Below are 15,696 nucleotides of genomic sequence, written 5' to 3'. Positions count from 1 at the left end.
CCAAATGTTCAATTCCTTTGTCTATATTTTTGAAAAGTGAAAATTAGTAGCTCAGCTGTGTCCAACTCTCTGCGATCCCATGGACTGTGTGTAGCCCACCAGGCTCCTCGGTCCAGGGAATTCTCCAGGTGAAAGAGTACTGGAGTGTGTTGCTGTTTCCTTCTCCAGGGGATCTTCCTGACCCAGGGATCGAACCCAGGTCTCCTGCATTGCAGGCAGATTCTTTATCATTTGAGCCACAAGGGAAGTACTGCATTTTCCTAGGGAGGATGAGATACAAAATTGATACTCCTAAGCAGGGGTCCCCAACCTTTTTGGCACCAGGGGCCTGTTTGATTGAAGGTAATTTTTCCACAGATGGGATCAGGGGATGCTTTCAGGATGATTCAACTGCAGCAGTGGGGTGCAGCTGTAAATACAGATGAGGTTTCACCCACTTAACCGCCTCACCTCCTGCTCTGCAGCCTAGTTCCTAACAGGCCACGATACTGGTACCAGTCTGTGGCGCCATGGGTTGGGGACCCCTAAAGAGTAGCAGTTCTTCAAAATTAGATCACAGTGCTGAGTCTAAATAAAGCCTTCTATCGCGTGATGACAAAATAGGTTGGGAAAATTGGGGATTTTCTTTGTGTCATGAACTGTTAAGGTCACTCCAAAAATGGAAAAAATTGCAACTGTCTTACAGAAGGTCGAAGTCCAGTAGTCCAGGAGTAGTAATGAAATGTAACTATTAAAATTGGGTAGTAGATGCCATAATCATAATAGGTTAAGAATGTTGAGAATACAGAGTCAAACTACCTGAAATAATAGGAAAGGCTTCATTGAGACAGAGGTATTTGAGCTATGTGAGGATAAGTAATTTGTTAAAGTAATTTGATAAAGAAACAGTACTCAAAGTTTCCTTTTTCTTTTGGTCCTTGTTCCACCAAAATTTTTTACCATGGTAAAATATGAATGACGATCTATCATTTTAGCTTTTTAACTGTACAGTTCTGTGACATTAAATTTATCCACATTGTTATTCAACCATCATCACATCTATCTCCAGAACTTCATCTTATCCAGCTCTGTACCTAGTAGACTCTAACACCTCATTCTCCTATCTTCCTAGCTCCCTGATAACCACGACTCCGCTTTCTGTCTCCATGAATTTACCTACTATAGGTAGCTCTCCTGTTATAAACGGTTAGCCCACTAGCCCAGCGTGCAGTTGGTATTCAGTAAATTTCTAAATTAATGGCACTTAGCGATTGAGACACATTGCTTATGCCAGTGGATTACCTGTATTTCTTGAGTGAACTCTTATTTCTAATTATTGTTCCAATAACCTTATTTTTTAATTTTTTACCATAACCCTTATTAGTTTATATGGAAACTTTTCGCAAGTATTTTTTCCAGTTTTATAATTGATCATGTAACATTGTATTAGTTTAAAGTTTATAGCATAAAGATTTGATATTTGTATATAATGTGAAATGCTTATTACAATAAGTTTACTTAATGTTCCTCACCTGACATGGTTAAAAAGTTTTTTCTTGTGATGATTAAGTATTTTTTATTTAATTTTTTCATGTAGTTTACTTTCCTTTTTAGACTGAATCTGGATATGGATCTGAATCCAGCTTGCGTCGACATGGCTCCATGGTATCATTGGTATCCGGAGCAAGTGGCTATTCTGCAACATCCACCTCCTCATTCAAGGTTTGTAATTATGAATGCTTTAAGTTAAGGCAGCATAAATTGAGTTTAGTACTGAATGTTGTGAGCAGAACTTATTTAATAGTTTTTTGAAAAAAAATTTTTCATAATTTTTCATCACAATGTTAATTTGAAAATATTAAATATTAGCAAGTTGTCAGGCTTATTTCTCTCATTTCCTTCAGGCTTATCACTGTCAAACAGTTAATTAGTTTCAAGTCTTTCCTTGGAAATACTACATTGAACTTGACAACTCTTCTTACCCCAAGCCCTCAGTAGTAAGATATAGACCTTAAATTAAAAGATGATGAAACCCCATGGGACTAAGTAAATTTTAATTTTGTTAACTTGGATTCCATCCTCCCATTTTCTATGTTGCAGAAGGGCCACAGTTTACGTGAGAAACTGGCTGAAATGGAAACCTTTAGAGATATACTGTGTAGACAAGTTGATACCCTACAGAAGTTCTTTGATGCCTGTGCTGATGCTGTCTCCAAGGATGAATTTCAAAGGGATAAAGGTTAATTAGGCTATTACCACTATTTTTACTTGGAGAATGAATGGATTTAAAGCCTCTTGATCTTAAAGGGTAATGTCTTTTAAGTGATGAAGGTAATTATAGTCACTTTTGCTGCACATCACTAATGTCACAGATTTCAGTGTCCACGTAACTTGTGTACTTTAATAGCACCTTAATTAATCTGATCACCCATACCAGATATTATTGAAGATTTTAAAATGATTTTTGAACTCTTTATTTTATTAAAAAATGTAATATCATCTTGATAATATGGAGCATTTCACATGATTATGTCTAATAAATTGCACCCTATGACAAGTCATAAGAGACAAGCATATGTTTATGTTAAATCCTCCACATCGGGAATCAGTCAGTCTTTTTTCCCTCCCTCTTCCTCTTCTTCCTCTCCCTCTTTCCTCTCTTTCTCTTCCTCTACCTTCCTTTCCTCTGCCCTTTTTCTCATAGAGGAAGAAGTCTGGATAATGGAATAGAATAATCATGGAATGACATGTACATATATAAGTAATTTCTAGGGAGATTTTTTCCTTTAAGAGGTAAAAGAGAGAGAGAGATGATATTTAGTTAACCTGTAATATGAATTCTAAAGATACTTTTCATTTGTTAACTGCTGAATGTTACTGGTGTAGTATCTGTTCTTCAGTTTTTCTGTTAATCTGCTATATAGGCAAAAATGAACTACTCATAACAGTTTTACTAAATAGTGCTAAGTTCGTTCTCAGTATGACTAGGTTCCCTGACATGGTTTTGTTTTTTGGTATTATTAAATGTGTTATGTGGGTTTATATTCTTTCTGTTAACTTGCCTGCAAGATGGTGAGTAGAAGAACATGAGCCCATCCCTTCTTACATATTCTTTTCCTATTCTCTGTTCTTTTTTCCCTTTCTCTACCTTCTTTTGGATTGAATATTTTTTATAATTCTATTTTTTATCTCCTTTGTTGACTTTTTGTTAAATTTGTTATTACAGTGGCTATTTCAGGGTTTATAGTATACACATTTAAGTTATTACAGTCTACCTTCAAGTAATATACCATTTCTTTTATTGTGTAAAAACCTAGAATAATGTATTTCCATCTCTCCCCACTACTAAGGCAGAGCAGCTCAGCATTCTCTAGCCAGTTCTCTATGTATTGTCCCAGGTCTGTGTTGTAGGGACAGACACTTGCCTGCTCCACATAGGCTTTGGGTCCTTTTCCCAGGAATCCTTTCAGATGGTTCTTTCTATGACCTCTGTAGTTCCTCAACTTATATGTGCTATCAGTACTCTACACAAGACTCTCAGTGGGACCTTCTGCCCCTATCCAGAGTTCTGTCTCTGTACAGTACAGCTCTCTTCTCCCAAGTACTCAGCCTTCTGAACTCTAGTGACCTTTGTCTATCTGGATTTTCAGCTCCATTTTCTCACCTCAGAGAGTACCAGCTCCTCCGGAGTTCCTCCTTACTCTGCAGCTTGGAAACCCTCACCGCAGTAGACTGGACCAGTCACAGGGCTCACATCATTTGTTCCCCAGCCCTTAGGGATCACTGTCCTTTGTTGCCTCATAGCCAGTGTCTTGAAAACCATTGCTTCATATATTTTGTCTGATTTTTTAGTTTCATGCGAGAGGGTAAATTCTCTCCTTGTTGTTCCATCTTTGTCTGAAGCAGAAGCCCATATTCCTCTTAAAATACTTAATTTTATCCACAGTAGACTTGAAATTCTTTATATTTGATACACTTCAAGTTTTTGGCTCTTTAATATTTAATGTTTATCTCTCTAAAAAATAAAGACGGTTGAACTTTTATTTCTCATTAATTAAAAAAAAGTATACTTATTTTTCTGTCAAAGTAGACCTTACATATCAGCTTTCATTTGTTTGCAGATAGCAAGCAAACTGTCCTTTAAACTAAAACAAGGTAGATACAGAGTAGAATTCTTCTTAATTTTTAAATGGTCCATGTCTCCATGTCAATAATACATAGCATTTTAAGGAGGAAAGTGATGGTGGAAGGAGCAGAAATTGGCATGCATTCACAACCAAGTTGTGTAGAAGATTTGAAAAATATCTTTAGACACTATTTGTGTTTGACTATATAGCAACAGTGATGTGTGTGTGCTCTGTCACGTCTGATTCTTAGTGATTCCATGGACTGTGGCTGCCAGGCTCCTCTGTCCATGGGATTTCCTAGGCAAGACTGTTGGAGTGGGTTGCCATTTCCTTCTCCAGGGGATCTTCCTGACCCAGGGATCAACTCCACACCTCTTGCATCTCCTGCATTGCCGGTGAATTCTGTACCACTAGCGCCACCTGGAAAGTGCAACAGTGACAGACTAACATTGGTTTGTTAAGGCTGCCGTCACCAAAGTACTCCGTCACCTGTGCCTTAAACAGCAGAAATTTATTTCTCCACAGACTGGAAGCTAAAAATGTGAGATCATGGTTTTGGCAAGTTTGGTTCCTTCTGAAACCATGAGGGTCATGAGGGAAGGATCTGTTCTAGACTTCTTTCCTTGCCTTGTGGATGAGCATCTGCTCCACATGTCTTCACATTATCGTCCTTCGTAAGTGTCCATGTCCAGACTTCCTTCTCCTATAAGGACACTGGTCATCTTGACATATTGACTGGGCCCATTGTCATGACCTCATTTTAACTTGATTACCTCTGTGAAGACCATGTCTCCAAATACAGTCATAGTTTGGAATATAGGAAGGTTAGGATGTCAACATATGAATTTAGTTGTGGCACAATTCAGCCATAACAACTAATTTCCCTATAAATGGCTATTTTGCAAAATTTTATTTTTAAGAGTACGTGCTGGGTACAGCTGAAATAAGAACATGGAATAAGAACATTAAGGGCCATAGTTTCTTGCTTCAACTACACATCAGAATTGCCAACCTAAGGATCTCTGTAGGTGTAGTAATACTTTCACTAAATTACCAAGACATTGTGTGTCACTGAAATGATAATAGCAAGCTCTCATTTTAAGTGTTCAGTGTTTTTATTTAAAACATTTTATTATAATTGCTAGTAAGACTGAATGCCCGCTGCCCCCCCTTACCCCCCAACCCCCCCCTCCCCGGCCACACACACACACACACTATTCAGTAAGATTTAATTAACCATTTAGGTCCAGCTGGATGGTGCTGGAGAAAGCAATGGCAACCCACTCCAGTACTCTTGCCTGGAAAATCCCACGGGCGGAGGAGCCTGGTAGGCTGCAGTCCATGGGGTCGTGAAGAGTTGGAGACGTCTAAGCAACTTCACTTTCACTTTTCACTTTCACGCATTGGAGAAGGAAATGGCAACCCACTCTAGTGTTCTTGCCTGGAGAATCCCAGGGACAGGGGAGCCTGGTGGGCTGCTGTCTATGGGGTCACACAGAGTTGGACAGGACTGAAGCGACAGCAGCAGCAGATGGCGCTAATGGTAAAGAACCTGCCTGCCAATGCAGGAGAGGTGGGTTCCATCCCTGGGGTCAAGAAGATCCCTTGGAGGAGGAAATAGCAACCTACTCCAGTATTCTTGACTTCAGAACCCCATAAAAGAGGAGTTTGGTGGGCTACAGTCCATAGGGTTGCAGAGTCAGACAGGACTGAAGCAACTTAACACACGCACAAAAACAAGATACATATTCATATTGAAAATAAAGGTTCTGATCTTATTTTTCTATTCATTATTAGTTTGATGACTTGAAATAAATCACTTATCAATTTCTGCATATCTCTTTCCTCTGTAACATGGATGTTGTTACACAAGCACGATTGTGAGATTTAAATTAGAATATGTATGTTAACACCATGCTTAGTAGCAAAAAATCAATAATAGCTGCTGTTATTAATATGGTTAATTTGGATAATTGCAGGGATAATGAAAGCAGGAATGTATAAGATCCAAAGATGGAATTTAGCATAATAGATAATGGGTGTTAGTGAGGGTGAGACTGGTCTGATAGGGATGGGAGATTTGTATTAGGACAGTGTTTCAAACCATGCCAGACATCCGTTAAAGGTGCTTCAGTATGGACAAGGAGTCCTTGATTGGGAAGGGAAGGGGGAAGGCCACGTTTTTACCTGGAGAAGCTTTTGTTTTCATCAGTTTTATATGTTGATTATTTGCTTTAAAAAAAAAAAAGGTTGAAAATTTCTGCTCGATAGTACTAGGCTACTGAATGGTTAGGGAGATGAAAGGAAATCTTTAGTAACCCAAGGTAGATGCTGAGGAGATGAAAGAAGTGCAAAAATTTTGGTATTGAAGACCAGTTAATCATAGTAGTATTGAGCCAAGGTCAGGATCTTATCTGAGGATGACTAATGACTTAAAGTCAGAGCAGCTTTGTGGTAGTTAATTTCTTAAAGTCAAAGTGAAGTCACTCAGTCATGTCTGACTTTCGCGACCCCATAGACTGTAGCCTACCAGGCTTCTCCGTCCATGGGATTTTCCAAGCAAGAGTACTGGAGTGGCTTGCCATTTCCTTCTTCAGGGGATCTTCCTGACCCAGGAATCGAACCCGGGTCTCCCGCATTGCATGCAGATGCTTTACCCTCTGAGCCACTGTTGCATAGAATTGACCTTATTTGCAAATTATTGATGAGAAGCCAGAGATCCACAGAATCTGGAAATTTGATTAATCTTGAAACTAAAGTATTTGCAGAAGCTACAGTATGGATTTTGAAGTCTGTAGGAATAATGATGGGCGTGGAAAAGAAAAATGTTAGTTGGATACTGATAGCAGTTAGCTGCTGATAAAATAGTAGGTGTTAATATAAATAGATAATGGCAGCTTGTGGTTTGAAAATTATTATAAATAAGTACGAATTTTCAGGTAATAAAAAAAAGAAAGAGCCCAGTAATTAGAAAATGGTAATACTGAATAAAGCTATTTTCCATTTAGTCAGGGAGGGAATAAGAAATAGGAATAGGCTTTGCTTCCATTAGAGAGAGAGTTAAAATAGATGAAATGTTCCTTGTAGACCCAAATTGCTCCTGACGTAAGATGATATAGACAAGAAGTAAGACATTAGTTTAATGTGAAGATTTCTCTTGTAGAAAAGGAGTTCAGCAAAAGATAATATTAGGTTGCTATAAACGTAATTGTGATTTCAGACCATGAATTTTAAATCATTATTGTTGTTCAGTTGCCAGGTCGTGTCTGACTCTTTGCAGCCCCATGGACTACAGCACGACTAGACTCAAACACATCTTTATTAATCAAAATAAGAATCATTACAATTAACACATTTTTGCCAATGAGAAATAAATTTGTTTATTCCTGCAGCATAAAAGTCCGTGCTTTGGGATTCAGTGAACTCTTGGAAAGCATTTTCTCTATCTTGTTAGTTGTGGAAGTATTTTCCCTGCAAAAAGTTGTCTAGATGCTTGAAGAAGTGATAGTCAGTTGGTGAGAACTCAGGTAAATATGGTGGTTGAGGCAAAACTTTGTAGCTCAATTTGTTCAACTTTGGAAGCGTGGGCTGTGCAAGATACAGTCGGGCGTTGTCATGGAGAAGAATCGGGCCCTTTTTGTTGACCAGTGCCAGCTGCCAGCATTGCAGTTTTCAGTGCATCTGATCAATTTGTTGAGCATACTTCTCAGATACAGTGGTTTTGCCAGGATTCGGAAAGCTGTAGTGGATCAGACCAGCTACAGACCATCGAACAGTGACCATGGCCTTTTTTTGGTGCATGTTTGGCTTTGGAAAGTGCTTTGGAGCTTCTTCTTGGTCCAGCACTGAGCTGGTCGTCATTGCTTGTCCTGTACAATGCACTGTTCATCACATGTCACAGTCTGATCAAGAAATAGTTTGTTGCTGCTGCCTAGATTAAGAGAAGACAACACTAAAATGATGATTTTTTTTTTATTTCCAGTCAGCTCATGAGGCACCACTTATCAAGCTTTTTCACCTTTTCTAATTTGCTTCAAATGCTGAATGACCATAGAATGGTTGATGTTGATTCTTCAGCAGCTTCTCGTGAAGTTGTAAGAGGATCATTTTCGATGATGGCTGTCACTTGTCATCGTCAGCTTCGATGGCCGGCCTCATAGGCTACTCATCCTCAAGGCTCTTGTCTCCTTTGCAAAACTTCTTGAACCCCCATTGCACTGTATGTTTGTTAGCGGTTCCTGGGCCAAATTCATTGTTGATGTTGTGAGTTGTCTCCACTGCTTTACGAACCATTTTGAACTCAAATGAGAAAATGCTCAAATTTGCTTTTTGTCTAGTATCACTTCCATATAAAATAAATATAAAGTAAACAAGTAATCATTAGCCAAAAAAAGCAAGAAATGTGCATTAAAATGGTATATAACATAACCACATTTATTTAGAATGTATTCTAATATCAAACGGCAAATTTCAATAATGCAAAAGCTGCGGTTACTTTTTGCTCCAACCTAAAACTGAAGAAGCCATTCAAAAATAGAGACTAAGGTTGGTGGCTGAGGTTTAGAAATTGATGTTAAGAAGCAGAATACATAGTGCAGAGGATTCGTATGTTAGGCAGTGTAAAAGGAGAGTATTGTATAGAAGAAAGAGGTATGTTGAAGAACACAGGGGATTCTGTATTTCCTGGAATTGGATAAGTTAAAAGGAATATCCAGGCACAGACATACTGGGATGAATTAAAATCAGTATCAGAACTGTAAGTCATTATATTTTCCCTGTGTATACTGGAGGCAAGATAAAGTATCTTATTTATGTATTGATAGCATTACCATCCTCTTCAGTCTTTGTAGGTCTCTGGTAGAATTAGAAAATCTCCCCAAGGTAAGGAAAAAGAGATAGGAAGACTTAAAGGACAGAATAATTTATATCTCAGTACTATCCCTTACAAAAATGAGGATGGATATGGTTTTTATAATGTATTTAAAGACATTTCACAGCATACTTATTGGACATCCATTGATGAGCACTGGAAATACAAAGATGAATAAGATCGTGTAGTCATGGAATCCAGAGATATTTAATCAGTTGAACATAAGAATAAACTGGTTAATTTCTGTGTGCTTTCATCCTGATATTCTTAAATATATTTTATTTAGTGGTAGAAGATGATGAAGATGACTTTCCTACGACACGTTCTGATGGAGACTTCTTGCATAATACCAATGGCAATAAGGAAAAGGGTAAGTAGTGAAGTTTTCCCCCTCAGGGTATTTGGAAAAAATATACTTTCTAAAGTGTCAAAGTAACTATTTAACAGGAATAATTATTTAATGGAGTAATTGGAAAAAGTCTTTTTTAAGTTGGAACATGAACGTTTCTTCTAGGAAAAGACATGGAGGTAAAATACAGTCTGACGTTAAATAATGTGACAGCTTATCTGATAAATATTTCATTCTAAATTTTAGACATTGGCCAGTTATTTCAGTAGTGTTTGATAGAATCAGTTTCTAGTACTGAAAAAGTATTTCTTAGGAAAGATTGTAATGGAACTTGAATGTTTCTTTAATGCCTATGTCTGTCTTTAGTGTTCTTTTCTCTTTCCACTTGATAAACTGGTGTTGCGATGTATTTAATCAGTGTTACTAAAGGAAGATTATTGAAATAGCTGCTTTCATAGCACAGTTGTTCATAAACTCAGGAACAAAGTGGTTTATTTCATTTATCAGTTAATAACGAGTTACTTTCTGGATGGAACTCCTAATTGTTCACTAGAAATCTGTGTTTTTAACAACACAGATGAACATGGAAGGCATTCACGAAGTTGCTCAGTCGTGTCCGACTCTTCGTGACCCCATGGACTGTAGCCCACCAGGCTCCTCCACCCATGGAATTCTCTAGGCAAGAATACTGGAGTGGGTTGCCATTTCCTTCTCCAGGGGATCTTCCCAACCCAGTGATTGAACCCAGGTCTCCCGCATTGCAGGCAGATGCTTTACCGTCTGAGCCACCAGGGAATCGCATTGGAGGGCAATGGAGGGCATTATGCTAAGAAATAAACCGAAGACAAATAACACATGGTATCACATATATGTGGTATCTGTTGGGAGAAGTTAGGTTGTAACAGAAACCTGTGACACTCATAGTCAGTGCTTTCTTTTAATATATTCTAAGAAAAAGCTGACATGGATTCGTAAAACTTTTTTTTAAGTTGCAAATAAGCCTTTGTGAGAAAAATAAGTTAATCTAATTATGTTTATTTTTGCTGAAGTTTTGAAAGAGTATGAAGTAAAATCTGTGGCCATGGCATATTTTCAAATTGTTTTTCAGTTGCTTAGTCCTGTCTGACTCTTTGTGACCCCATATATTGCAACATGTCAGGCTTCCCTGTCCTTCATTATCTCCTGGAGTTTGTTCAGATTCATGTCCATTGAGTCAGGGAGCCTATCTAACTATTTTGTCCTCTTGCGCTCGTCTCCTTTTGCCTTCAATCTTTCCCAGCATCAGCTCTTTTCCAGTGAGTCAGCTCTTTGCATCAGGTGGACAAAGTATTGGAGCTTCAGCTTCAGTATCAATCCTTCCAGTGAATATTCAGGATTGACTTCCTCTAGAATTGACTAGTTTGATCTCCTTTCAGTCCAAAGGACTCTCAAGAGTCTTCTCTAGCACCGTAGTTCAAAACATCAATTCTGTGCTCAGCCTTCTTTATGGTCTAACTCTCACATCCATACATGATGACTATTGGAAAAACCATAGCTTTGACTATATGGACTTTTGTCAGTAAAATAACGTCTCTGCTTTTTAATACACTGTCTAGGTTTGTCGTTGCTTTTCTTCCAAGGGTCAGGTGTCTTTTAATTTCGTGGCTGTAGTTACCATCTGCAATGATTTTGGAGCCCAAGAAAATAAAGTCTGTCACTGTTTTCATTGTTTCCCCATCTATTTGCCATGAAGTGATGGGATCAAATGCCATGATTTTAGTTTTCTGAATGTTGAGTTTTAAGCCAGCTTTTTCACTCTCCTCTTTCATCTTCATCAAGAGGCTCTTTAGTTCCTCTTTGCTTTCTTCCATAAAGGTGGTGTCTTCTGCTATCTGAGGTTATTGATATTCCTCCCAGAAATCTTGATTCCAGCTTGTGCTTCATCCAGCCCAGCATTTTGCATGATGTACTCTGCATATAAGTTAAATAAGCAGAGTGACAATATACAGCCTTAATGTACTCTTTACCCAATTTGAAACCAGTCCGTTGTTCCTTGTCCAGTCCTAAGTGTTGCTTCTTGACCTGCATAAAGATTTCTCAGGAAACAGGTAAGGTGGTCTGGTATTCCCATCTCTTGAAGAATTTTCTGTACTTTGTTGTGATCCACACAGTCAAAGGCTTTAGAGTAGTCAATGAAACAAAAGTAAATGTTCTTCTGGAATTCAAGGAAAGATATATACAACAGTGGAATAGAATTGAGAGTCCAGAAGGAAACCTTATTTCATATAAAATAAATACGATCTTTTATAAGAGTGAATACAAGAAAAAATAGGTTTTTAAATAGCTTTATTGAGATGTAATCAACATACCATACACTGTATATATATTTAAAGTGTACAGTTTGGTTAGTTTTAATATTATCATGATGCTATTGCCACTGTCAAGACTGTCCTTCAAAAGTTCCCTGCCTCCATCCCTTTTGTCTTCCCTTTTCTCCACCTCTCAACCAACCGCAACCCTTCTTTCACTGTAGATTAGTCTGCATTTTCTAGAATCTAATGAATTCAACTTTTCTTGCCTGATCTCTTTCTTAGTTTGAAATTTCTCGTTGTTACACATATCATTATTCAGTGTCTTCATTGCTGAGTAGTATTCCCTTGTACAGATGACATGACAGGTTTCTTCAGTCCATTTGTCTGTTGGTGGAAATTTGCATTGTTTATGGTTTGGAGCTATTATAAATAATGTTCCTGTTAACATTCAAACACAGTTTTTTTTATGGATATATATTTTATTTCTTTGGAGAGATGGAATGGTTGACTCATATGGTAGGTATATATTTAACTTTTTAAAAACCTTCCAAACTACTTTTCACCAGTCATATTTGAGAGCTCAAGTTCCTTCATATCCCCACTGACTCTTGATGTGGTCAGTCTTTTAAAATTTTAGTCTTCTAATAGGTATATAGTGATATCTCACTGTAGTTTTAATTTGCTTTTTCCTAGTTAACTATAAATGTTGAGCATCTTTTTATCTGCTTATTTGCTGTTCATATTTCTTCTTTGGTGAAATGTGTATTCAGATCTTTTGTTCAATTTTCAATTAGATTATATTTTCCTATTGAGATTACTGTGTATTGTATTGATATATTAATATACTGAGATATCTATATTAATATTAATATATATATGGATAGATAGATAAAGGATATGTCCTTTATCATATGTATTCTGTGCAGAGATTTTTTTTTCCAGTCTGTGGCTTGTTTCATTATTCTTTAAAAAAATTTTTTTATGGATATTATATATATTTGAGGTGAGACTTCCCGGGTAGCTCATTGGTAAAGAATCCACCTGCCAAGCAGGAGGTGTGAGTTCAGTCCTTAGGTCAGGAAGATCCCCTGGAAAAGGAAATGGCAACCCACTTCAGTATTCTGGCTTGGGAAATGCCATGGACAGTAGAGCCTGGTGGGCTGCAGTCCTTGGGATCGAAGTGCGTCGGACACAACTGAGCAACTAAACAACAGCAACATATTTAAGGTGTTCAGTATAGTGATTTGGTGTATATGATTATGGTGAAATGATTACTGCGGTCAAGTTCATTAACATATTTCCTCAGTTACCATTATTTTATTATTAACTATAGATTAGCTCTCTAGACTTACTTATCCCACAACTGCAACTCTCGTTCTTTTAACAGTGCCTTCAAGAGTAGAAATTTTAAAGTTGGATGGTTTAGTTTGTCAGTTTATTTTTTGGATTGTGGCTTTGCTGTCATATCTACATTATGAGTTTTTAAAGTTGGAAGTATTATTTCATTTATAAGAATTCTATTGAAATGGTTTCTTATAACTATAGTGCCCTGGGACTTCCCTGACTGTCCAGTGATTAAGACACCACGCTTCCAATGCAGGGGGTTGTGGGTTCGAACCCTAGTCAGGGAACTAAGATTGCACATACTGCACGTGGTGGCCCAAAAATAAATGAATAAAGCTGAAAGATATTATGCTGTCTTATTTGCATCTTATGAGTTTTTTTTTTAAGATTGTTCATTTAATTCAAAGACTAACTTAAAATTATAATATAACATAACCATTTTTATGTATGCATTGGTCCCAGAATTATATTCAGACATTTACTTAAGTTTTTTGTGTTACGTTATTCATTTCAGCAGTTTCTCCTCAGATTTTTCTTTTAAATTCCTGGTTTCTCAAAATATAAGATAGTTCTTGCCATAATTAGGTCTCACTCTAGGCTATCTGTTATTATTAAATTATTACTTCTCTTACCACTTATTCACTGGGTACAGCATAGCAAATAGATTTCAAGAAACAGAATTCAGAGAAAAGGACTTGGGAGTACATATGTTGTCCCAGGCTTCTTTGCTTGTAGAGATGGATGGAAATTTTTAAGTGTTGGCCAACAGGAAGGCAACTCTATTTTGAAAGTTCTGCTCTTATAGTTTCCTAAAAAGTATCTAATTTTAAGTTGTAGTGAGGAATGATTTCTTTGTTATAAAGATTTATAGTGAATAATTTTTTTTTTTTTTTTCAGTATTTCCACATGTAACACCAAAAGGAATTAATGGTATAGACTTTAAAGGTGAGGCGATAACTTTTAAAGCAACTACTGCCGGAATCCTTGCTACACTTTCTCATTGTATTGAGCTGATGGTAAAACGTGAGGACAGCTGGCAAAAGAGAATGGACAAGGTAAGATTCTCTTTTTACTTTTTAAAAAATAATCAGATTTTGTTTATATACCAATCAAACATTTAAACCTAACTAACTTCTTAGGGAAAGATCGTTTGGATTGTTAGAAGTAGCAGGTGGTACTAATCCTCTAAAACTTTAGAACATCTTAAATTCATTTTTCTAATGAGATTCACTGGTTATGTATTTGGTTATTGTATGATACGCATTCGTCATTGGATTTTAACATAAAAGTTTTTCTAGTGATAATAGTAATGCTTTGAAATAGAAGTATGAACCATTTAACATTTCCTAGCTTTATTGTCTAACACATGAAAGTATACCTAAGTTCTATGAACTACTTGGTATATATAAAAAAATACCAATTTATAAAGTTAAATATTAACTTACTGCATTCATGGCCGTGTATATTTTCCAGCATCACTGGTGTCACTTAGCACACATTTTGTTGTTCATTGAACATTTGCTTTATGTTCACCTTTCCTCTGCTAAGTCACTTCAGTCGTGTCTGACTCTGTTCGACCCCATAGACGGCAGCCCACCAGGCTCCCCTGTCCTTGGGATTCTCCAGGCAAGAACACTGGAGTGGGTTGCCATTTCCTTCTCCAGTGCATGATAGTGAAAAGTGAAAGTGAAGTCGCTCAGACATGTCCGACTCCTAGCGACCCCACGGACTGCAGCCTACCAGGCTCCTCCGTCCATGGGATTTTCCAGGCAAGAGTACTGGAGTGGGGTGCCATTGCCTTCTCCACCTTTGTTTAAACTGCAGCACTGATAATAATGTTATAATATGAATCTTTAGTTATAAGTGTGAAGTAGAATTTGGCTCAGTGAATTTGTTTAGTAGGAAAACTTTTGTTTATAATTTAACATCATAAAAATGTTAGAACCAAAGTATATCTTAGAGAATTTAGTTCTAGTGCAGTGCCATCATTTTATAGAAGCAGCTGAGGTCCAGAGGCTTGTCTAGAGGTATTAAGTAGCAGAATTAGAAGAATTTTACTCTTCTGTATTTCATCTCTGGATATTAGGGCAGGTGTCAGTCAGAATCTTATCACCCGTTAGTGAGTCATATTGCTTGCAGTATTTGGAGGTCTTAGCAATTTGAGCAGAACACTAAGGAAAGCAGTGTCATCACGGATGTAATAGCAGAATGGCTATAGATTTAATGGCACTTGATGTTTACAAAAGGTTCCCATGTTCTCAGGTGCAAGTGAAAGTAAGCCAGGTTGATTGACTATATGTTTTCTTTTAAAACCAAGCAGTGAAAAAATCCATTTAAGGTACATATGTATACTTCATTATTATTCTGGAGTCAAACTGTTAGACCATCAGCGATTTCAATTGTGGATCATAGTGAATTTTTAGAGGAGTCACACACAAAAAAGTATGAGGAAACAGGATAACCCCTTAAATTCACTAGACTACTGGTTCAAGAGAATCTTTCAACTTGTCTGGATTAGCTTATTCAAAACTTTTTTGGTAGCTTTCTCTTAAGTGCCCCCCCACACCGGCCCCCCATCTACTAATCCTTCCCTAGAGGGTCACCATCTCTAGTCATGTGCTCTAATGACACTGCCTAAAAAAATCCATTAAGTATAACACATGGCTTCCCCATCTTTTTGGCAATCAGATTTCTTATTTGAAAAGGGACATGGATTTGCAGTTGTCTTCAATATTG

At 37.3% G+C, this 15,696-nt stretch overlaps 1 protein-coding gene across 3 annotated transcripts in view; it reads left to right on the top strand.

The window, feature by feature from the left end:
- The window catches only part of CERT1 (ceramide transporter 1), a 131,497-nt gene that overhangs the window by 61,353 nt on the left and 54,448 nt on the right, over positions 1 to 15,696 (top strand). For all 3 annotated transcript variants that reach the window (XM_024997293.2, XM_059890241.1, NM_174765.3), the window contains 4 exon segments: positions 1,594 to 1,701; positions 2,080 to 2,218; positions 9,263 to 9,346; positions 13,858 to 14,015. In XM_024997293.2, coding sequence (XP_024853061.2) covers positions 1,594 to 1,701; positions 2,080 to 2,218; positions 9,263 to 9,346; positions 13,858 to 14,015 — 489 coding nt within the window.

Source organism: Bos taurus, chromosome 10, assembly GCF_002263795.3.
Source record: "Bos taurus isolate L1 Dominette 01449 registration number 42190680 breed Hereford chromosome 10, ARS-UCD2.0, whole genome shotgun sequence".
NCBI classification, from domain to species: domain Eukaryota; kingdom Metazoa; phylum Chordata; class Mammalia; order Artiodactyla; family Bovidae; genus Bos; species Bos taurus.
This window is presented reverse-complemented; position numbering and strand designations above follow the sequence as displayed.